Below are 24,942 nucleotides of genomic sequence, written 5' to 3'. Positions count from 1 at the left end.
CCAAATAAATGAAGCATTACCTGAGAGAGAATGTTTCTGGGATGTTTTTTTTTCGATTTGGAAGGGATGAGAAGAAGTGAGTCGGAGCTTCTTAGAACCTGAGTTTTGTCCCTTCTCTTTATGTTATTTTCCAAATATTTAGGGCTTGCAGTATGAAGGGGTTTGTTAGTGATACAGGCTATCTTGAAGATGTATCTTCTTTCTATTAGGAACAATTGAGACTCTTGAGAGCAGGTGATGTGTTCAAATCTTTTAGTACCTGTGAAGAGTCTAGGGTTCTTTATCTGAAAGAAACACGTTGGTGTTAGATTCCTTACCTTAGAATATCCCCAGGCATCAGACTGGATCCGGAAAGTTTTCGTCAGCAGTACCCCTGCGCGTCGATAGGCGTTGTGATCGCCGGGATGATGTCGTCAGACTACTCTGACGTCAGCTCTTCTTTTTTCCGCGCCAGCAAGCGCAGATCCGGGAAGAGCAGTACTCTAGTAATTTTTTTACTAACTTTTTTGATCTCTTTTGATCACTTCTCGAGTCGACCCCGACTCGCGATGCCATTAGGGATGCCTGGTTTTAAACCTTGCGAGACCTCTCACAGCTTGATGTCGGTGACCGACCCCCACCATCGGTGCCTTTAGTGCCTTGGGGCCGACCATGATGACAAGTCGTGCCCCGACTGCCGGGCCTTGACCTCGAAGGGTAGGCGGGAGAGGTCTCGTGAGCTGCTCGCGATCCGGCAGTCGGCTCCGCTCGTCGAGTCACCACCACTCGTCGGGCTCCAAGTCCTCCGGTAAGTCGAGGCATTTGAAAAAGAAGTCAAAGAGTAGTCATCGCTCTTCCGACTCCCCCCCGACGCTCCCGCGATGCGGCTGGGGGTTCGGGCGACACCCCTCGTGCAGCTCCACCGAAGATGCAAGCGCCGCGTTCAGCTCCATACCCGCCGGTCCCTGGGCTGCACGCGACGCTGGAGGAGATAAGTGCTTTCCTCACAGCCGTGAGGTCGCACTTCCCTCCATCGGAACCTGCAGAGGTGTCTTCGGGCCCCGCGGGTCCGACTGGGAGCCCTAGCGGGCTGGCGGCTCCGGCATCGTCGGGTGCCTCAGCCCCAGCGCCGTCGTCGACTCCGGTACCGACACCTCAGGGCCCCACTGGATCGAGGCTTGGATCCGGGTCGTCGCCAGTCGACCTCACGACTCTTCCGCTGGCGCCAACCCGAGGGTGTCGCTCTCGGCGCCGTCTTTGGACGACACCTGCCCCGGTTTCAGCCCCGGTCCGGGTGCGACGCCGGTTCTGCGCCGCTCGGCGCAGTCTCTTACGCCGATGGGTGAGCAATTCACCTACGACCCGGCTCCATCATTTTTGCCTGTTTACCAGGAGATGGATGACGAGGAGGACTGGGAGGGCTCTGAGGACTCTCTGGCACAGCAGTGCCAGTTAAGCCAGAACTGGCCAGAAGAGCTGGGGGAGGCCAGTGGTCTGGACACTTGGCCTGACACTGGATTCGTCTCTCCTCCCTCCGTGGCTTCGGAGGAGGGAGCTACTTATAGCGTGGTGTTGAACAGGGCGGCCAAGGCCTTGGCTCTTGAGCTCCCTGTCGCTGCCGTGAGGACTAACCTCCTCACTGAGGTGCTCAAACCACAGGCAACCTCCTCGGACCCTCTACTGCTATTTAACGAGGCCCTCACTGACGTTCTGATGGGCAGCTGGTCCAAGCCCTCTACAGGCCTCCCTGTAGATTGGAACGTGGCCCGACGCCACTGCCTGGCTCCAGGCGGCCCCTGCTTTCTGTCTGTTCACCCCACCCCGAGAGCCTGGTGATACAGGCCTCTACGTCCCAGACCGCATTCCCGACAGTCCCTCCGGATCGGAAATCCAAAAGGTATGATCAATTTGGAAAGAAACGGTTCTCCTCTCTGAGTTTGGGTCTGCGGTCAGTCAACACCGCCTGCCTTTTGGGCCGTTACACCCACTCTTTGTGGGATACAGTTGCAGACGTGCTGCCAGTGTCCGGAGGAGGCCCGGACCAGGCTCGCCCAAGCCCTGGCGGAGGGGCGGGATGCAGCACGGTACTCAATTAGAAGTGGACTTGACACCACAGACTCGCTGGGCAGAGCGATTTCCGCGACTGTGGCGATTCGTCGCCACGCCTGGCTAAGGTCTGCCAACTTCTCGTGGGATGTCCTTCGATGGGCCGTCACCTCTTTGTCGACAAAGCGGACAGTGCGCTAGAGCGTTTTAAGGATCCATGGCTACGGCCAAGTCCTTGGGCCTAGGCCAGCGCCAGCAAACTTCTGCTTTTCGCCCCTTTCGTGGCCAAGGAAGGAGCGCCCCCACACGTCCAGCCAGCCACAGGCCGCAGAACCAGTCTCAACGGGGACGTGGTTACCGCTGTGGCAGTGCCGAGGGGACAGCGGCAGGGTCAGTCCAAATCCGCTCCCGCAGCATCTGCCTCTAAGCCTTCCTAGTTCGGCATCAGACCCCTTCGATGCCAGTGGGGGGCAGGGTTCACCATCACCTCCTCCACTGACGTATTATCACGTCGGACAGGTGGGTGCTGCAAATCGTCTGAAGGGGCTACTCCCTCCCCTTCGAGGCGACCCCTCCAGCCTTGCCACCGCAGTACCACCGCATGTCGGGGGATCACTTGCAACTTCTGCAGGAGGAAGTTACAGCCCTCTTGGCCAAGGGGGTCTTTTGCGCGTTCCTGGGCCAGAAGTAGGACGTGGTTGCTATTCCCACTACTTTCTGGTACCCAAGAAGGGCAAAGGAGGCCTACGCCCTATCTTGAACCTACGGAGCATCAACGGCTTCTTCCGGAAGGAGAAGTTCAAGATGCTGACTTTGGCTCAGGTCGTAGCTGCCCTGGACCCGGGAGACTGCATGGTGGCGTTGGACTTGCAGGACGCATATTCCCACATCCCTCTCCTGCCGGCCCACCGGCACTACCTGCGGTTCATGGTAGGCCACGAGCACTTTCAGTTTACCGTGCTCCTCTTCGGCCTTACCAGCGCCCCTCGAGTGTTCACGAAAGTGATGGCGGTGGTCATAGCTCATCTGCGCAGATCAGGATGTTTTCATCCCCTATCTCGACGATTGGTTGTTGAAGGCGGGCTCGCCCCAAACAGTCGTCTCCCACCTCCAAACTATGGCACAGCATCAGGGCAACCTGTCCGACCACATCCTGATGTCGGAGGGCACTGCGAGTCAGTTGCAGTGGTGGCTCCCAAACCGCGATTGGGTCAGCGACAGATCCCTCTCCCTACACCAACCGGAGCACGTAGTAGTGACGGATTCGTCCCTCCTGGGATGGGGGGGCCACATGGGAGAGGCGGAGATCCGAGGCCTCTAGTCTCCGACGGAGTCCCGGCTCCATATCAACCTTCTGGAGCTGTGGGCAATCCGACCTGCACTGAAGGCATTCCTTCCCTCTGTCCGGGGAAGTGTAGTCCAGGTGTTCACGGACAACACCACCGCCATGTGGTACTGCAACAAACAAGACGGGGTGGTTATCGTGGACCCTTTGTCAGGAGACTCTGCGCCTCTGGACATGGCCGGAACACCAGGGTGTCACCCTGGTGGTTCAACACCTGTCAAGTTACCTGAACTCCAGAGCGGACAAACTGAGCCGTTGGTGCATAATGGATCACAAATGGCGTCTGAACTCGGACATGGCACAAATTCTCTTTCAGCAGTGGGGAGAGCCTTGGTTAGATCAATTTGCCACCAAAGAGAACGCGCAATGTTATCAGTTCTGTGCGTTGGAATTTCCAAGGCGGCACTCGCTCGGCGACACTTTTCGTCATGAGTGAAACTGCGGTCTGTTGTACGCCTTTCTGCCTATACCACTTCTGCCCAGAGTGCTGAAGAAGATCAGGCGAGACTTGGCCCAAGTCCTCCATGTGGCTCCGGATTGGGCACGAAAATACTGGTATCCCGAGCTACTCAGCATGTCAGTCGATCCCACGATTCATCTACCTTTTCAGGAGCACCTTCTGTCACAGCAACAGGGGACGGTCCTCCACCCGAACCTGTCCAGTCTCCAACTACATGCGTGGAGATTGAATGGCGGCAGTTGAGGCCATTTGACTTGCTTCCTGAAGTCTGCGATGTGTTTCTGGCAGCCAGGCGTCCCTCCACAAAAACTGTATACGCCTGCAGGTGGAACAAATTTGTGGCATGGTGCACAGCAAAGGCTGTGGATCCACTCTCTGCCCCCCTTTCAGAGGTTCTCCTCTTCCTTCTGTCTTTTGCCCAGCAGGGCTCTGCTCTGGGCACTATCAAGGGCTACCTCTCGGCCATTTCAGTCTTATTAAGGTTTCCTGATCAGCCTTCTCTTTTCAAGTCCCCTGTTAATAGATTCTTGAAAGTCATCACACACATGTTTCCTCCTGTTCCCTTTGTGATGCCTCAGTGGGACTTGAATCTTGTTCTAACGCATCTTATGTGCGCTCCCTTTGAGCCACTTCATAACTGTCCTATTCGTCTTCTGTCTCTTAAAACTGCATTCCTGGTTGCCATCACCTCTGCCAGGAGAGTGAGTGATATCCAGGCTCTATCTTCTAAACCTCCTTTCCTCTCTGTCCATCCGGACAAGGTTGTTTTGAGGACTCGTTCTTCTTTCCTGCCCAAGGTGGTCCCAGCCTTTCATATTGGGCAGTCCATCACCTTGCCCACCTTCTTTCCGCCTCCGCATCCCTCGAAAGAGGAAGAGAGGCTCCACCGTCTGGACCCAAAACGTGCGCTCTCCTTCTATCTAGATTGCACACGACAGTTCCGGGTGGACGACCAGCTCTTTGTTGGTTACGTGAGCGCTAAGAAGGGACGGGCGGTGCACAAGCGGACCATCTCTCGGTGGGTCTTCTTTTGTGTCAAGGTTTGCTACTCTTTGGCGAAAAAGGAGCCTCCTGTTGAGCTGTGTGCCCATTCCACTCGGGCCACGGCGGCTTCTACTGCCCTGGGTCGGGGAGTCCCCTTTCAGGACATCTGTCAGGCAGCTACGTGGGCCTCGCTGCACACGTTTGCTAGACATTACTGCCTAGACAGCCAAGTCCGGAGAGATGGCTTTTTCTGCTGTTCCGTTCTCCAGGACTTTCTGGTGTGATCTTGGTTCGCAGACCCACCCCCGGGGTTGGTTTTGCCGGGGTATCTATTTTAAGGTAAGGAATCTAACACTAACCTGCTAATTTCAGATGCACAAGTTACTTACCTTCGGTAACGATATATTTGTAAGAAACAGTAGTTAGTGTTAGATTCCTTACCGCCCCACCCATCCTCCGCGTTCTGCGAACAGACATCTAGGCTTAAGGACATCCCTTTTAGGGCCCTAGTTTCATGACACCAGTGTCGGTTTCTATCATGGCTCTGCATTCCTGGCGCGGAAAGCTATGTACAGAACTGACGTCAGCGCGCGAGGGCGGTGTCTAAGTACTCTGAAGTGATCCCGGCGATCACGCCGCCGACAACTGAAGCGGAGCCGCAGATGAAGCCTACCGACGCGCAGGGGGACTGCTGACGAAAACTTTCTGTATCCAGTCTGTCGCCTGGGGATATTGTAAGGTAAGGAAACTAACACTAACTACTGTTTCTTACAGATATGTTACCGGGGGTAAGTAACTTGTGCTTGAGGGGCCCAGTGATTATGGCATTGCCAGAATCCAGCTTCGAGAGAAGAAGTGATTATACTACAGTCTATAGGTCTTCAAGTGGGATAAATTGGTTGATTTTCTTGATGTTTTAGGGTGTAGAGCACCCCTTTGGCTGAATTTTCCTTTGTCTAGGGTAATTCCTAGGGACTTCAGAGATGGAGAGTGTGAGAGAACAGTATAAAGCATCCATGCTCTTGAACCCTTTTTGTATTGGTAATGGCTTTTCATTTGGGGAACAGAATGTGTTAATGTTTAATGGGGTTACATTTTAGGTGATTAGGGCCTAGCCAGTTTTTTTTCTTGTTTAGTGTGGTATTCAGATGTCACTGTGGGATGATATTTTGTAGAAAAGTCTAAAAGTATTTCTCTCCGGATTGTTTCTGGATAATGGTGAGGGGTTCCATGAAGAGGTTGAAAAGGGAAGGGGCGAGGCTGGAGCCTTGTACACTCCTAGTGAAACTGGTGTAGGTTGTGAGAAACAACTGCTGTTTATTTGTTGCGGGAATAGTTGTAGATAGGACATAATCATCTCAGGACTCTGCCATTGATAGCAGTGCAATTTGAATCAGGATGTGTTGGTTCTCGGCCTTAATAAACATATTCTGCAGCTAGATGTTCATCCCCACCTCTTGGGCTCTGAGATGAGAGACAAAGAATTTCATTAGCATTCTGAAACACCAAGGTGCTGAGCCATCTCAAATGGAGGGACCTTGAGCTCACAAGTATCACTCCTTCAGGAAAACAAGAGGAATCTGCAGTGAGGTTTAAAAAATGACTCCCAAGAGTGTAAGCATCCTGGAATTCCATTCTGGTTTCCAGTTGCCTTTCAAGAGTCAGTTGCTCAGGTGTTGCTTTCCATCCATCTTGAAGTTCTTTTACACTATCCAGGTGGTTAACTCTCTTGAGTTAGTGATTGGGTACGGAGCTTCTTTTTTTTATTTTGTCTTCACCAAAAAGATGTTGCTTAGGATCACTGAGGGATAAAGGAAAGCCCTCTTGCTTTTCTTAAAAAGTGTGCTAAGTCACCCCTTCCCCCACGAGGATGTGTTCACTACTGAAAACACAGTGGGTTGTGGTTGTACGAAATGTACCTGATGTTACTTAGAGCTCGATCTGGAACTTCTGAATTATCTGTAAGATACAAGGATTTAGGTGAATCCGTCTCTTGTTGGAGAGGCACAAAGTAAGCGTTACTGAAACCTTTAGTTTGGTCGAGGGGATAACACTCCCCTTCAACATTTGCAGATCGTCTATTGTGCATCCATCCACTTTGATGGGGCCATGGAAATTATTGTGCCCGAAAAGGCGTCGCATGGTACGGACCCTAACCCCATCTGCATGTGGTGTTTGGGAGAGCACCATGACTCCACAGATTGTTAAGACGTGTCAGCAAATGAAACCGAAGTCCCTGCGGGAGCACCAGATTAAACTCTTTTCGGCACACATGTTCAGGTCGTCGTCGTTGCTGCTTCCGTCCCTCGCGGACGGCTTTAAGAACCGTCGCCTCCGTCTCCGACATCGTCCTTCACCTAGGCAGCAAGAGCGTCGCTCACCTGTTGGTAAGTTTTGCAGTTTATCCCCGAGGCCCGGTCCCTGGCCTGTAGGGGGCGTGGGTTCTCCGCGGGTGGTGTGGCCCCACGCGTCGCCACGCTATTTGCCATTTCCCGGGGCAGGGGCGACTAGAGCCCAGATGGAGGCCTATGCGGCGGCCTTGCAGGCTTCGCTGACTTCTCCTTCTGATCCTTCCCCTCCTGGGACGCTAGCGGATCCATTGCTACGTGCGGGCACTCCTGCGGCGTCGCCTCCGGCGCCAACAGGTTTGGCGCCAGAATCGGAGGATCTGGTGTTGTCTGGGTGCGGCCCTTCGGGGTTCCCTCCGTCGGACCACGGTGCCTCTGCCTCGCTGCAAACCCCCGCGGGGGTCCCTGTGGTGTTGCGGGATGTTGCCGGGGCTCGGGACGTGTCCTTGAGTTCCCCTTGGTCCTCTGGGCAGGCGGCGGCCTTGTCCGAGCCCGAGGTGACACCACTCAAGCGCCGGCGGTGCGCGTTGTGGCGGAGGTCGTTCTGTCGTCTCCTTCGGCGCCGGTCGATGTGAACCTGCCACTGGTCGCGGACTCTACTGCGCCGGACCGGCATTGAGTCGTTGATATGTCTTCGGACGCCCCCTCTTCTCCGGAGGTTCGGCGGTTGATGATTTCATCTCCTCTGGAGACGGCTCGCCGCGTCGTGGCTTTTCCCCCGACGTCTTCTAAGGACGACTATTCGCTGCAGCCACAGTCTTCGTCAGAGGCACCCCAGGTTCCCCATTCCTCGGTTCCCCTTCACCCTTTCCGGGCTTGGCTTTTCCTTCTTCCGGTTGGACTGGGGGACGGCCGCCTTAGCTTGCAGCAGTTGCCCACAGAGGAACTGCTTTTGCCACCGCGGGGACCTACGGAGGCAGGTGCGCATGGGCGATCCAGCTGCCCATTTCCCCACGGATCATCTTCTGGAGGTCCTCCATCAGGGTTCTGGTGGTCGGGAGTTGCTTCTTCCCTTTGAGGCTTCGCTCCACACTTCTCTTTTGGGGGCTTGGGGACAGCCCGCCACGGGGGACCCGGTGCCCCAACAACTGCTGCACTGCCACCGTCCTGGGCCGCATGATTCAGTCTGTCTTTCCCTCCACCCCTCTACCAGAGGCCCTCTTTTATAGACTGTCTTTCCCTCCCTGCCATCCGTGTTGTCTCCCCCATCACGGGAGGCCCGCTGGTTAGATTCCTGGGGTTGCAATCTCTTCGCCTCAACCAGCGTGGCTTTGAGGGCACCCTACAATCTTTGTGTATTGGCTAGGGCCACTAATTGCTTGCGGGATTCGGCGGTGTCCCTTATGGCTGCCGTTTCTCAGGAGGGTGCCTGTGTTGATCTGAGGCACCATGTGTTGGATGGCCGGGAGCTGGCTTCTTTTATTCTTCGCTCCGCTCTGGACATTTCAGAGGTGCTTGGTCGTACCATGGCTTCTTCTGTGGCCCTTCGTCGACATGCCTGGCTACGGGATAGTGTGTTCCCGGAGTACATTAGGGAACGGCTGGTGGACCTTCCTTTTGATGGCTCTTTTGTTTCACGCCCCTGTGGACTCGGCCATTCAGAGGTTTCTTGCTGGACTTCGTCCTCCTCCCCCCCCCACCCCCACCCCCCCTTTAGTGACCTGTAAGTCGGTCTGGGTTTTGAGGGGTGCTCTTCCGTTGTTTCCTGGGGCCTTGTAGCAGGAAGCCCTGGTTATGGGTTCTATGTGGTTGATGTACCTTCAGGTCCTTTGTTCGGACGTTAGTGCTGTTGGCTGCTGGTCGGCCCTTTTTTGATTGTGGTTTTGGCTGCAGTAAGCCATGTTGGCCCTGAGATTCGGCCTTCTGTGTATTTTTCTTGCCTGATTGGTAACCGTCTGTGGTTCCTCCGCAGGTCTTTCTGTTTGTCCTCTGCTACGGAAACTTTTTCCTAAGAGGGTTCCCATGTTCTTGGGACGTGACATGCCCTATGTGTGGTAGTGTTGGCTATTATATTGCTCTATTATGTGCTGGGGAGGTGTGGTCGTCGTTCGGGCCTCTGCTCTCGGTGGCGTCACGGTATGTCGCAGGTGCGATTCTCTTGCTGGTTCCACTTCATTCGTGGGTCCATGTGTGTTGGCCCCTCCCTTGGGGCGTGTCCTGGCCCTTCTTGGCCTTTTCTGGCCTCCTTCGGCTGGCGTCTGGCCTGTCCTGGGTGCACCGTTCTGTGATGTTTTCTGCTGCTGGCTGTGCATGCCAGTGCAGGCCTGTTGTTCTTCTACAACCTTGTGCTCTTCTTCTTTCATCTGCACTTTTAGTGGTGCAGCCGTCCCTGTCTTGTCCAATGCTTGAGGCTGGGGTGTGTTTGGATTTTCTTTAAGTGGGCCCTGCCTCCGGTTCGGCCTCTCCTCCCTAGGGGTTGAGGTGTTCCTTATGTTGCTTGAGGCTTTGGGCGCTATCTGCTCCTGTGGGGTGTTGGGCAGTTTTCCCTTGCTGGGGCTTAGGATATTCTGCCCTTTTCCTTCTTGTCCCTGTGGCGTGTCCCCTGCTGGGGCCCTGTGTCTCTCCTGGTGGGGAGGCTCTCTCGTAGGCCCTCCTCCCTTTTGGGTATGGCTAGGGTATCTATTCTACGTTAAGGAATCTGCGGCTAGTAGTCTCTATCAGATGTACGAGTTACTTACCTTCGGTAAGGATGTATCTGGTAGAGACGATTCTAGCTGCAGATTCCTTCATGACCGACCCTTCCTCCCCGTTCTGCGAGAACCCTCTGCTGGGGGTTCTACACTCTCCTCCCCCTGGGTGCCTTGTCTTCTGTGGTTGTCCTCTTCTTCCGGTCTTGCATCCCTCCAGCTGCGTTCTCTCCAGAGTGAGGGCCTACTGTTGCTCTTTCCCTCTGTTATTATTTATTTATTTATTTATTTATTATTACAATTTGTAAAGCGCAGAGATTGCCCGTGGGCGTCTTGGCGCTATGACTTCAGTTAGTGTGTCAGAGAAGAAACGGGAGGAATTCTATCTGTGATAATTGGAAACGAGAAGGTCACTGGTCGAACAACCAATTTGAGTTTCTGATCCCAACCTGGTCTTTTCGCTGGGGGTACTTTTACTTGTCCTTGGCCTCCTGTTCTTTTCAGATGGCACTGTAGTCTGCGGATGGTTTACCTGTCCTTGATCTCCTCCTCCTTTCAGGAGGTATGGCCATCCTTGGCAGTGTGGTCCCGGGATGGCTTACTGTTGCTCCTCTGTTCCGGGCTTGTGGCCCTTTCCCTTGTGGTTGTGGTTTCAGTCTCTCTTTCTGTTACAGTGCTTTTGCATGCTTGTGCCTTCAAGATGGCTATCGCCTTGGCTGACAAGGTGGTTCCATAGAGTGGTGCTTTGCACTTTTCTTGCTATGGCTACGCAGCTCTGGCCTGCTGGTGATTACTACCACATGGTACTTTAGCCTTGGCTTGCACAGGTTGTGCCTCAGAGTGGTGCTCTGCTCCTTTCCTGCTCTGGCCTGCTGTGGTCGCCTTCTGGGGCCTTGGTGACACCGAGTGGTGTTTCTTACCTTTTGTTTCTTTCTTTTAGACTCACTGGTTTTACGCACACAGTTCCAGTGCTCTCCTCAGTTTTGTTATCATGGCTCCGCATTGTGGCACGGAAAAGTTCTCCGAAGCAAAGTGCCATCAGCACGCCGGGGTGGGGCTTATGTGACCTCGATGACGTCACGCCAGAGGAGGACGTTCGAGTCGCGTGTTGCTGCAACACCCCAGGCATGCAGGGATGCTGGACAAGAAAGTTTTCCGGTCCAGTCTCGCGTCTGGAGATAATTCTACGTTAAGGAATCTACGGCTAGAATAGTCTCTACCAGATACATTGTTACCGAAGGTAAGTAACTCGTAAGTCTGGTATATGAGCTACCTTGCCTTCCACAAGGGCCTTGAGAGACATGGCTCACAGGTGTCCTAACCTCTTTCTATGAGGGCTTGCAAAGCCTTGTCTGCACGTAGGATGCGACTTTGGGTGTATGGCACCACTCTGTGGAGCGAGAATGACATAACTCATTAAGTCAAAAATATTTTCCCATCCCTCAACAGGGTCTCCTCCAGACCCCCGGACAAAATGGCCCATCTTTTAAAATGGTCACCACCACTTTTTTGTCTGGTATTCGATGCAATTTAGATAAAGTGCACTGGGTTCCTGCTAAAAAGGTTCCAGTGCCAGATCGCTTTCCCTAAACTGTGCACCTGTACCCCAGTTGGCAATACATTTAGCACCCTCTGCAAGTCCTTAGTAAATGGTACCATTAGTACCTTGGGCATGGGGTAATAAAGAAGGTCCCTCAGGGTTGCAGCATGAATTCGGCCACCCTAAGGGACCCCTCAGCAAGATCATACAGACTGCCATTGCAGGCTGTGTCTTGGTGCAGACAAAAGAGAAAACATAACATGGCACATAGCTCTGTGTGCCATGCCTGCAGGCACTGCATGCAGTATAGGTAGGTCCCTCTACGGCAGTCCTTAGAGCTCAAAGGTAGGGTGCACTATGCTACATGTGTGGGAATAACTGCATGAGCAGATATACCCCTGAATTGGCCAGTTCAATTACTACCAGTACAAGTGACTATGGGAGGCATTGTAAGTACATTTGCTGGACACTGGTCAAACACGAGTTCCCCAGCTACATGATAGCTTCACTGAGAGGAAGGGGATGCATTTTTCTGATGAGGCAATGATTTGGAGGACCTCCAAGATGCTAGTGGGCTGTATACCTCCCTGCACATTGACGTAGATTCACCTAACCCTATGTCCTCTGATGAATCTGCCTCCATTGAGACAGTCACCAGGAGGGGTGTGGAAGTTATTGAACTGAACTTAGCAATGCAGGAGAAAAAGACTTGTATGATGACTGAGGCTCTCAACCCAGCAGTTACCACTCCAGAACCTATTCTCTTCAATGAGACAAGTATATGTACTTGTGGGCAATCTAGGACAATCTATCACTGCTGACTTTCTATGCTCCACATCACCCCTCTGAAGCAGAGGAATGGCTTCATTGACTTGACCCTCAAGAGGGCTCCTAGTTTTTACATCGATTAAACCTCAGAATACCAGCAAGATAACCAACTTATTGTTGGCTTCACTGGAGCAAAAAAGGGAAACGCGCTACAGAAGGGGACAAACCCACAGTAGATAGCACGAAGCATAAAGTTCCGCTATGGGCGAGCTAAGAAGTAACTCCCAGAAAGATTATGTGCTCACTTTTATCAGAGCAAAAACGGCTACCAATGTGCTGGCACTCTGTGTGCCACTCATAGATGTTTGCCAGGCTGCTACATGGGCATATTTCTACACAGTCTCAAACATTACTGACTGGACAACCAGGTCCGGCAGGATGGCCACTGCAGTATTTCATGATCTGAGTCATTCCACGGACCCACCACCTATGGGGTGGTGGGGGATGGGAAAAACAGGAGGCGGGGGGTTGGTTACTGTTTTTGTATCTATTCATAAGGTGAGGGAACTGCAGTTAGAAGTGACTATCAGAACCAAGTAACTTGCCTTAAGGAACACCTTTTCTGGTAGAGACTCTCATTTAACTGCCCCATCCTCCTCCCCGTTCTATGGAATGGACTAATACAATCCATTAATAAGATCCCAAGACTATAGGCCAGCACACTATACTTTTGATTCCATTTGCTCACTGTGCGAAGGCCTGGATGGAGATCAGAAAGAAAATGTCAGCCGCGCAGCACTGACACAGTGACCCAGTGTCCCATCCAGACCGGATTTGGAGCCTCACGTCTCCTGTTGATGCAAAAGGGATTCTCCATTCAAGTTTTCGGATCCAGACTAGTACCTTGGTAAATTCCCAGTGTGAGGAATCTGTAGATAGATCAAGGCTCTACTGGAAAAAACATTACGGAAGCTAAGTAAATTGTTCTTTGAAAAAATACATTAAATCTGCAGAAAATATATATGGTTTTTATAAATTGTTACATTTTCTTAAGGAAGAGTATAATACAAGCGAATGCCTAACATCTTTACTTCAACTTTGGAAGCCAATACAATGTTTTCCTTTTTTAGATCAATTGCAAAGGAGTTGGCTGACTGGCTTATTAGCAACAACGTAATCGAGCACATTTTTGGACCAAATTTGCACATAGAGGTTTGTGAAATCAATTCATAATGTAATCTGTGTAAGCAATACAGTTATACAACTCATGTATTTTGATGACAAGATTACAAGAAGACAATGTTTTTGCCAATGATTAGACTGCAAACGTGGCTGTGTATGGTATCCCAAAACAGTTTATAAGACCAATTTCTCAAAAGGTTTTGGCTTTATAGTATTAAAATTGTATATTGAGCATCATCACTGAATAAATTTCAACAGTCAGTAAAAAGAAAACACTAAGGCAACATTTCATGTGATTATTAACAATTTCCCAACCCACAGAGCAGTAATACAAATAGTCTAAAATCGATTAGTTATACACCCCCTTTTTTGAGTACACAGTGGCTTGACCCTTATAGGTGAAGGAGAGGAAACCGTAGCAGCAAAAAATTGGCCCTACAGAAGCAAATAATTAAAAGAAATTACCAAAAAGAACCTCTCAAGAACAGCCCATCCTCCCAAACAAATAAGAATCCATGACTAGTCCTATCCCCAAAATAGGTTGCATGCCGTTTAAGAAATCCCTCCTCTGCTTTCAGGCCATAAACAGAAGATCTGTCAGCCTCTGATTGTGAGAAAATAGGTATTCTTCTCCAGTATTCTGCTCTAAGGCATCACTGGGAGGCCCACTGAGGCCATGATTCCTTGTACATTTCTTTCTTTCTTGAGTTATCGTAGCACCCTTTTTCAGGTTTGTGTTTTGCGATCAAATCTGGAAAGAACATTGTAATATCTCCAAGCTTATTTTTTCTTTACTGCTGGTCATAAGAGCCATTTCTCTTCTTCTGCCAAGGCCTCCCACACTGTGCTGCCTGATGCTGCGTCTTTCTTTAGGCTTTAAAAGGGAAGCCTTTATCAGGCACTGCCCTGAGACTGCTCTCCAACCAACTGTGTACCCACCTTCTCCAGTAGTTCACCTGCTATTGTTTTGATGGGGATTCCAGATAGGACTGTTAGTATTTGCATGTAGGCACTCATTCTCAGATTGTCAAACCATTCAGCTCTCATTCATTTTACAATGCACATCAGAGCACACTCCTTGGAGACCTTCATGTCCATCATTCCTTATGACTGCCCTAGCCACTTTCTCTATCATCTTGTGGTTGCTTCTTGGTGGTTTTTGCTACCTCCTGTTGTACCTTCTCAGCTGTCGGAGAGGTCCTCCATCTTCTCATCCACCACTTTTACAGTCAAATACAAAAATCTCTTTGAACATTCAAATCTTTATACAATGCCCTGATTATGTGGAACAATATATTCTACCCACTGGTCATTTCAGCCTCTTTGGAGGATCTTCAGGTACAGTCTGTTGCCTTTTCTTATACTTCAAGATTCAGGGTTTGAACAACTAATTGTATTTCTTTTCTGGTCTGCCATCAAGCTTTGCCCCAACCTGGCCAGCCAGGTTCCTCTGGAACCAAAACCAAAAAGTTGGAGCACTTATAAAATGGAGTAGGCTCTCTGGATTTGGGGCCTGCAGGTGTGGAGTGTTCTCTGCCAAGAGCCTGAAAGATGCCAAGGGAAATGCATATGACTCCACCAATTAGGTAATCCCCACCGCCCTCTCCAGGCCATCGTGCAATGCCAGTAGATTCATTCAATTGCTTACGGACTACAAACCCCAATTGCCTATTCCTCTTCCTATCCCACAGACCCTTGCTTGCCACCCTGGTGTGTGTGTAATGCCTGTGTTATCACCTCTGCTGGATTTCCATCTGTCTATGTACCATGCACTCACTGCTGCACAAGTTGGCAAAGGCAGAGCAGTAGGCTGCAATAAGAATCTTCGTGAAAATGGCAACATAGGAAATGTGCCCCAGTATTGGCCGTGTTGGCCTCTTGATGCCATCTGAGTGTCAGGCAGGCTAAAAATTGGGGGAAGTCCACGGGAGTCTCAGTGAACCACAGCCTTGTTGGCTCTTGATGGTATACCCCTATTTTCTTTGTCTTATTTTCCTTCTGTAATCAGTATGGCAACTTCCAATGTTCCTAAAGTCATAGGGGTGGTTTTCCACGGTTTACTAGTTCTAATATAGAAGCATCCGTTTCTGCTTTCTTTTAAAGCCACAGTTGCTGCTAATGTGTTTCAAGATGTGTATGTTAAATTCTGCTGATTGTATTATTCTAGAAGATAGGAAATGTCTCCTATTATATGCCCTTTTTGTGTTAAGTGGTTTAAATTTAAGAAAATGGATTCTGTCTTAGATATTCTATCGTTTTTGAATTTGCATAGAGTATCCATGATGGAGAACTAGAACTATAAGCTAGTGAATTGGTCCTTATCAAACATTTGTCCGGATAAATGTTAAATATTCTTTTTGTTCTGAGATGGTATTGTTCTTCTGCCATTCAGTCTCCTGATGAGACATGGAAGAACTAGTTATTTCCCATAAACCCTAAAAATGTTCATTGGACATAGAAATATCTGTATTTTGGTGTAGTGCTAGCATCCTGAGCTTTACTTACCAACTTAGCTGATCTTTGATTTAAGACAGGATAGTGTTCACTTTTCAGTGTTTACTGCATGTCAGAAGCAATTTAATAAATACCTTTATTCTTTTAAGGTGTAGGTCTCACGTACCTGCTTTAGCAGTAACAATAGGCTTCCACGGTAATCTTGCCAAATTAATACAGGTTTGATTTTGTGGGTGGTATGTTTTGAGGTTTGAACATGAGCCTCAAAGCCTACTTACCACATACAGTTTATAACTTCTGTTAGTCTATATTATTTCCACTTTGATATTGATAATGATCCCACCCAGTGAAGTGGATACCAGAGAGTGTGGAGTGGCTAAGTCATTGTTTTGAATCTGTAGAGTTCTTCCATATTGGGGCCTTTATTTGTAGGCCTCCTGCCCCCCCTAGGTGGTCTCCTCTAGTGGAACTGAGGCTTCCTGTGATATTGGCACTTTATCCCTTCTGTCAATATGGCTGAGGAATGTATTTTCTGATATTGCCTTCATTCCTAATGTCTGAATTCTAGCTACTGCCTGCCAGGTATCAGCCTTTATTTTTATCTTGTGAGACTTTAATTGAAAAAAGGCAGTTTTTTTTATTTTCTGATGCAGGTAAAGGTGGTGGTTGTACCCATAATAAGTTGAGCAAGGTGATGCAGAGAAAATAGTTCATTGTAGGCAAGTCTTTAATAGCTTCTCAGGTATGGATGGTTTGTTTGTAATAAACATGCCACCATTTACAGTTAATAGAAAATCTTGCAGTTTATCCCGTTCGTCATTTTGGGTCTTCTGCACTCTTTCTCTGTCTCTCTCTTTCTCCCTCTCACATGGAGAAAGCTGTCCTGTCATTGATGGAAGTGGAACTTGTTGCTTTCAGAGGACATGAAAGATGTGCTACACAGCTTCTGCCAGTTTATTTTCTGCTGTGCTTACCCAGAGACGCTGCTAAGGATGCTGAAGCTTTCAAATTGTTGAACAAATAAAGGAGTCTGATTGTGATCAGATGTTTGGAAAGCAGTCCTGCTCCAGAGGCCTATATTTCTTTGTGAGACAGAAGTCACTGAATTTGTCAGAGCCTGTGTAAAGAAGATTTTCATTGTTGCTCTAGTCAGGCCTGGTACAAAGAGCCCTTTGTTGTAATGTTTCAAAAGTTATGAGGACCTGAAGGACATGAAAGTTGTTGAATGGATGTTTAACTTCATGGCTTCTTTTACTACTGTGTCCTGAACGATTGTTGTTAGACTTTAGATACATGGGTATTTGTTAAATCTCTGAAGTATTGCCCCTTCTTTGAGCTTGAAGTTTCCTAAGGCTTGTTTTCTGTAGGGGAGATGTAGATTTTTGATTTGAAAGAACTAGCGGGTTTTATAATTTTGTCTTCAGACATCTATTTCCTGGGTGGGATCAGATAGAGGACGACTAGCAGAGTGAGAACAACTAGCTTGATACCTATATAATTGTAAATATGTCTGTTAATGTCAACGGAGTCCTTCCATGATTAGACTTCCAGTGACATTTGCCATAACCTTGTGGTACGACTTCTAATGACAGGGGACAGGATCTTCTTCAGCATTAGATGCTTTCACGTCAGTCTTCATGTCAATCAGGCCCATTCTGTTTTTTCAGATTCAGTAACTTTAAAATCATACCCCTCAACATGGAAGTGGAATGGTATGAATGCCACAATCAATGTGTCCTACTTCTTTGTTTGCATCTCTCCTGAAAAGGGCGAATCAAATATTCACTTTGCTTAGGTGGAAGCACTGCTTACACACCACCTGCAGAGTACGGTTGTTTGAAATAATTTAGAACAAGCTTACCAAAGCCAGCTTTCATCAAAGCATATTCTAGATTTTTCAACTTGCTCTACTAGAAGCCTGCTTGGGATGAAGAGACGGTAGAGTACAAGGTTCGTTCTTATTTTTCATGCTAAAGTGATGACTTCATTTTCTTGTCTTTCATTACTATCTTCATACAACCCTTTTTGCAAAGCAAGAATCAATGACTCAGTTGTTTTACTTAAGCATTTTGCTAATAACTTATCCTTGTTTACTATGAAATTGGTAAGTATTTTTCTAAAACCTACTTACTATTTACAAGATTTAGGGAAAACCATAATCATTAACATTTTACTTCCCTAATGCATGTGTTGAATAGAGCACACAGGTGGAGGCTGTTTTTTCCCTTAAAACCCAGTGAAAGTTTGAGGTAAAACACAGCAATGTATCTGTAAATATTCAATAGCAGGTATCGCCTCCTCTTCATCAGTGGGAGCCTCCAACTTAGTTTTATTATCCAAACTTAAAATGGAAAGCTCAAGTTTAAATGTAGTCACTTCTTGCTTTTAATGTATAATATATAGTATACCATGAAGTTTGAAACTTTCTTTATATCAGATTACTAGATGTAGCCCTTATCCCCATACATCTGTTTTGTATGAAAAGTTTCTCTCTTCTTTGACTGACACACATAATTTAAGCACTTTCTTAGTTTTTATTAGCTTGCTTTGCAAGAAAAATTAACCCATGTAATATCCAATATATTGTGTCTTAACGTTTTCCAAAGGAAGCCCCTTAGAATTTAGTTTATTCCCCAACATTTAATACAGTCTTGATTGCACCAATGGAGGCAGTCATAAATTCTCTACCCTATTTTTTCCCATCTGCACTTTTCTTGCTGTTGTGCATATGCTATGCTCTAACTTGCTCACCTCTCTCTAGATGGTGGGTCGGATACGAAAGTAAAACTACCTGGCGAGATGGGAGAAGGTCTTTTCAGCATTTGTTGTAGATCGTATGCTGTGCTTTACTTCTGCATCTCGTGATTGGGGTTGGATTTAGCACCTTTTTCAAAGTAGAAATAATTTTGAGTGCACATCGGAGTGTACGAGAGCAGACCCTCTCATAATGTATTACCCTATTCTATTGTTGGATTATTTTTTCTGCATATGAGAGCTGTTAAGAAAATCTATAGCACAGGTTTTGCATTGCTTAATGTCAATATGACATAACAGATGAACGGAAAAGAGTGTAAACATCAGGGAAGAATCTCGCAGACATTTTTGTTACTTGTGTACTTGGCTCGAAAGAGGACACTCTGCCTGAACCTAAGTTGTCCATCCCCAAAATTTATATATATATTTGTTTTTAATTTTCCAACTAAAAAACATATAGGTTATTATATCACAACTGGGTTACATGAATTGTAACGTGCATTACAGTAACAGTAATTCAGCAGCATCCCCTCTGCCCAGCAGTGATAAATCAGCCCATTACGTTAGCAAAAATGTCCAAAACAAGGTGAGATCTCGTGATCTCCTTCTCCATCATTTGCCTTCAACATAGTATGGAGAAAATTGCCAATCAGTTACATTATTAGTCTAGTTGTGGACTGTTAACACCTCTACCAAATTAAAGCTCTAATGCAGTTTCTGGACTGACTATTGTTCAAATGTAACTCGGTCTTAAACCTTTTTATCATAATTAATTCTAGAAGCTGTGTATCAGCTTCCTACCTCCTCCACATTGTGCATGTCCCTCGGAGGCATGTAGTCAGCCCAGTGCTAAGCAGGAAAGCATGATATTCTCCCCACTTTAGACATCAATTCACCAGACCCCATTTTTCCTCACGGGGTCTGGTTCCGGCAGGTCAGAAATAGCATGCATCAGTCACACAAATGAAGATGCCTGCATCCCACTGATGCTCTGATTAGCCCATTGTAATGACAAGTCATTTTTTATGACTTGGGCTTTTTATTTACTTAATTTTTACCTGTAAATCAGCTTGGCAACTTTAGCGCTTCACTTTGGTATGTTGTTTGAGGCATACTGAGCAGTGTTTGTGCCTCCTTCTCCTCTGCTGCTTATCCCTGGACTCTCTGCTCCAGCTCGGCTGTTCCTGTAAGTAAGGCGGAGTTTACTTCAGGAAAGGGTGTGGCTGAGGCCTAAACCACTCCTACAGCTGGTTTTAGCTGCGGCACATTCAACTTATGTGGTGACTCAACTATATATGCTTCTTTATTTCTAAATCTAGTTGGATTTGATTCAAACCTATTTAAATATAATTAATTAAGCAAAAAGGAGTACGTAGCTGGTACGATGGGGGAATCGCATTACCAAATGTTAAATTATACTATTGGGCCTCACAACTAGTAGTGATAAACCAATGGCTGCACATCCCAGAGGCTGAACCGGCATTCAGAATGGATAGGTGCCTACTACCCGCAGATCATCTGATGAAAGCCCTCTACACCAATAAGAGACAAAACGCACTGACAGGACCGACTGCACACACGATCAAAATATGGCACACAGCGTAAAGGTCACTGGGCTGGGAGGGGGTACTAACACAGGCCACCCCCTCTTGGAGACCCGACTTTTGGGCACCTTGACTAACACTAAGGGATTTAAGCAATGGGACCTCATTGGTATCACTACAATAGGAGATCTGTGGGTAAAGGGGGAGGTCCTTCCCTTTGCAACACTGTGGGAAAAATATGGGATAGCTGAGACAGAATTCTATCGATATATCCTAATTTGACATGCGCTCAAGAACGCTATCCCCCAGATGCCCAACTAGCGGAGACGTCGCCCTTAGAAGACAGACTCCTCACTGAATATATGGACAAAAAGGCCATCTCCCAGACCTACCGTAAACTGGTTAATAATCAACCAGACCCCTTGACAGTGCTGAGGGAGAGGTGGCAGGCAGAATTGAGAGACATGGAGGAGTCAGACTGGGTGGACAGGCTAGCGTCGGCCGAGAGGCAGTGATTCCATCTAAGTTAAAATTCGTACAACTTAAAAGTGCTACACGGGGTATATTATCCACGCACTACATTACACAAACTTGGGCACACACCAGATCCACTATGCCTCAGAGGGTGTGGACAGACTGGAACCTTTTATCATATAATATGGGAATGTCCACCTATACAATCCTACTGGGAACAGGTGATGAATGAAATCTCGGAGGTAGGGGGGGCAGTGGCCCCGCTAAATCCCAGAGGGTGCCTCCTAAATGTCTGGCAACCTACGAATTTAAGTTTGGCACTACAGAACTGGGCCACACTGGGGATAACGATCACAAAACGGAATATAGCCAGGAACTGGTGTTCTGGTTTAGTACCTATGCACCAACAATGGGAAAGAGACATGGATGTCGCAATGGTGGCTGAAAGGGCGGTTTACACCCATAGAGGATGTCACAAAAAATGGTCTAAAATATAGGGACAGAGGAATAAATTCCGGGGGAATATCTGTGAGCCTTCACAAACTGACTCAACCCCGTAGCAAGCCCGTAAATATAGGAAGGGCCGCATGAGATGGATTGTAGATATGAATAAAGGAAGTTGTCGGTGGGAGGGGAGATATGAGAGTAACGTCAATTGCTGTATTGTAAAATTTCTAAGCTGTGATACGTCTGTTGTGTATGCCGTAATAGGTGATTTGTACAACCTAACGTCTGCTGGAGATGTTTATTGTTCATAAGGGTTGCGAATATAAATGCAATAATAATAATACAAATAATAATAATAAATTAAGCAAAAAGGAAGGAACAAAATGTTATTCTGGAAATAACAAGTGTAAACAAACTATTTCTCCACCGCCTGTAAAATCTAAAATTGTTGATTATACTGTTCCTTCATTGTCTACTTTGTTGGAGGAATTGCACGCTCTGTGTTTAAATACAGATTCTTTTGTATCAGAAATAAAAAATATCCGCAAAGACAAGGTTAGTCTATCTAGGAGTAAGTTGCTGTTAGATTTAGAAAATCGTAATCGTCAAATTTACGTAAGGAAATGACAGCAGACAATATTTGGAGAAATTACTGTCTGGTCTTTTACAAAATTTTTCAGCTAAATTTGAAGTTGACAAGGCACATAGAATTCCTTTTCAACGCAACCCTCATCACGATAAACTGCATCAAATGATATTCAAAGTTTTATGCTAAAACGATTTGGTGAGGATCAGGAAGGCAGCCAGAGAAATTCCATCTTTAATGGGTAATGGAAATAAAATGTATATTCATCAAGACTTTGCTAAGGAGACTGTTAAAATTCGCTAAGAATTTGCTGAGTTGAGACCACAATTATGAAGTTTTGGTTTCAAATATGGTCTCTTTGACCCATCTACAATGTAAATCTAGAAAGACAGTGTATCTAAATCCTTTCAACGTCCAGAAGAGCTTTGTGCTTTTTTCAGAACAGCAATCTCCATTGTCCATGGAAACAAACAGGACTGATACTTGATTCTTCTGTCATATTTTTCATATAACTTGCTTTTCTTCTAAGATTAGCCATGAGGGCTTTTACTGAGCAGGTATTTCTTGCTTCTTAGTGTATGATATATCTAGAACTACTTTTGGTTCTCCTACTTTTATCTTCATTCTTTTTCGTTCCTCTTTACTATCCCGTTAACATATGGCCTATAGAAATAATATTCAAATTATTTATTTGAATGTTAAAGGTTAAAAACATCCTGTTAAATGTATACAAATTTTAGATTACTTAGTAAGTCACAAGCTGAGATTTGTTTCTTACAACCGGCACATATTGATAGTTTTAGCTTTCATGCATAAAAAGTGGGTTAGTACTGTTGTTTCCTCCCCTGCAGCTAATAGAAACAAGCATTTGCAATGCAATAGGTCTCGCATTAGGAAAGTTTGAGCTATTGGTATTGTAAATGATAATGTTTTTATTATTGTGTTGGTTTTGAAAATAGCTAAATTAATAGCTTTGTCATTGACAATGCCAATTGTTTTAACTTTCGCAAATGTTACACCTATAGCATTTGTACTGCAATATGTGTTGTATTTACGTGACTTAGATGTATTGATATTACAAATAACAATGGCTTTTACTTTTTTTAAAATAATTAATACTTAAATGAAAGTTATTGTAATTTATAATGCCAATAGCTTAAACTTTTGTAAATGACTTTTGTGAAGATTATGTTCAATGTATTTTATTGTGACAAAAATTCAAGAACAGAAGTGAAATATTAACATCTTTTTGTGACATTTGTAATAAAGCTTGAAGTACTCGATTGAGGTGACGAAGGCTGACGGTAATTGGCCGCGCCCCATCTGCGTGATTCTCGCGGCTCGCCGGGTAGGCGCGGCAGTGCAGGTGTGTGGAGACGCTGTCGGGGCCGGGTGTAGGTGCTTGGCGTGCGAGGGCGGCCCTGAGAGCGTGGAGCTCAGCGGGGACACGGCGGGGGCACAGCGGGGCGAGCCCTCGGGGGAGGACGACTGAGGACGACCGAGAGACCGGTGTGACTCAAGGTAAGGCAGCCTTCGCAGTACTCGGCGCACGCAAGTGAGGGCACGGAGGTTGACAGGGGCTGACAGGGCTGACCAAGAGAGGCAATTGAGGTCGTACCCTTTACCACCGATACCATCGTTCACTTCGGTGAGCGAGCGGCTCTTCTCCGGTCACCCCCCCCCCCCTCCCTCACCCCTCCTGACGCGCTGCTTGCCTGGAGTCTGCTTAGCATCTGTGCTCAACGCACTTAGAGCCTCAGAGTCTTGTGTCCTTGTGTCCTTGTGTTCTCTAAGAGTTCTCCCCACCGGCTCGGTTCCTGCGGCCCTCGCCGCCTGCGGTGCCCCTTGCTCTCGTGGGTGCCCCGGCCTTCTGGCGCTTACCTCCCCTAGCTATCCCCTACTTGCTGCTCGCCGCCTGGCGGGTTACGGTGCTCACCAGCTCTGGGGCAGCTCCCCTTGCTCTCTGTCCAGTGCCGGCCGGGCCGGGCCCTGACTAACCCCCCAGATCCTGCCGGCTTCATCTCGCCCCCTGACCAAGTAGTGCCTCCCAGAGTTGCGCAGCATGCAGCTCCAGTAGCCCTCCGACTCTGGACTGATCCAGTGGGGCAGGGGGGCAAGGTGGTGTCGGTGGGTAGGGGCAGGGCCGGGAGACCCGCGCAGGAGGGACGGGGTGAGCAGGGGGGTGCCATACACCAATTCAGCCGCTCAACGCTTAACTTGCCTAACCTGCACACAGACCCAGAAGCCAGCAGCTACTCCCTCGACATTCTGCTGCTGTATCCAAGCTGCATCAAAGTACCCCTGGTGTTGGACTGAGAGCAACCAGAAGAACCCAAGCCCAAGCCCAAGCCCAAGCCCTCGGGAAACAATGAGATCAGGAAAAGTGAGGAAGTACACAGCGCCCAAAAGAAGGAAAGCTACAAAACCAGACGCTGCAGAGGTCTTGGCCAACACCAGCCACATTTTAACAACACAAAAACCGCTAAATATACGGGACTTCTTCAAAAAAACGTCATCCAAGTCTGCGGAATCGCCTCAACCAAGAGTGCAGTCTTTGGAGGCAACGATCATTACTCCCCTGGCGCAACCAGGCTCGATTAACTTGGCTCAACCTGGGTCGCCTAACCTGGCCTTGGTGCAACATTGGGCACCTGAAACTGCGAGGGCAATCGAGCCATCAGAGGTTTATATTTTTGGGACCACCTGTAACGACCAAAACAGCAAAAACTTTCAACTTGACCTCTTTCCATCGGACAAGTTTCCAGTGTCTCCAGCAGTGGACCGCAGGCCCTGTCAAGCGCTACAAACCCACCTGGAGACCACTACGTGCCCATCAGAAGTCCAAGTAAAGCAGTCTAAACCTACTGTAATTAACGCAGCGACCACGACCATGCCTCTTGTGGCCCCTCTTCACCAAATAACGACGGCACAAATCCACGGGCATGACAACCCCGAGCACTCCAATAGCAGTCAACAATCCTCAACCCCACAAACAATAATTTCCACAACATTACCACCAGTTTTGAGCCCCCCGTACATGATATTTTCACCATCTGGACACACAAAGGATACATCGCAAAGCCAGCCAGCACTGCCTGCCCAGAACGACCAGTTTATAACGGACCTGTCTCTTTTCTTCAAGACGTCTGGAAGTTTACCCAGGTCCAGCCCGATCCAAAAAGAAAAACAAAATATTGAAGAAAACACCGGGACCGGCGCTTGGCCACAACTTCTACAAACTCTGCAGCAAACAGTTAACGCACTCAATTACCATTCTATAAAACTGGACGTACAGGTCGACCTCCTAAACACTCTAGCACTATTCACCTCTGGGATTGACAGCAAATTAGATAAACTCAATTCGTTAATCTTACGAGCGCAAGCCTCCACGAAGCTTGCCGAAT

The 24,942-nt window shown here is 47.8% G+C and overlaps 1 protein-coding gene across 2 annotated transcripts in view; it reads left to right on the top strand.

The window, feature by feature from the left end:
- The window catches only part of USP34 (ubiquitin specific peptidase 34), a 2,709,276-nt gene that overhangs the window by 202,509 nt on the left and 2,481,825 nt on the right, over positions 1-24,942 (top strand). For both annotated transcript variants that reach the window (XM_086927486.1, XM_086927485.1), the window contains exon 9: positions 13,228-13,309. In XM_086927486.1, the coding sequence (XP_086783612.1) occupies positions 13,228-13,309 (82 nt within the window). The remainder of the gene's footprint in view (positions 1-13,227; positions 13,310-24,942) is intronic.

Source organism: Lissotriton vulgaris, chromosome 6, assembly GCF_964263255.1.
Source record: "Lissotriton vulgaris chromosome 6, aLisVul1.2, whole genome shotgun sequence".
Classification (NCBI taxonomy): Eukaryota; Metazoa; Chordata; class Amphibia; order Caudata; family Salamandridae; genus Lissotriton; species Lissotriton vulgaris.
This window is presented reverse-complemented; position numbering and strand designations above follow the sequence as displayed.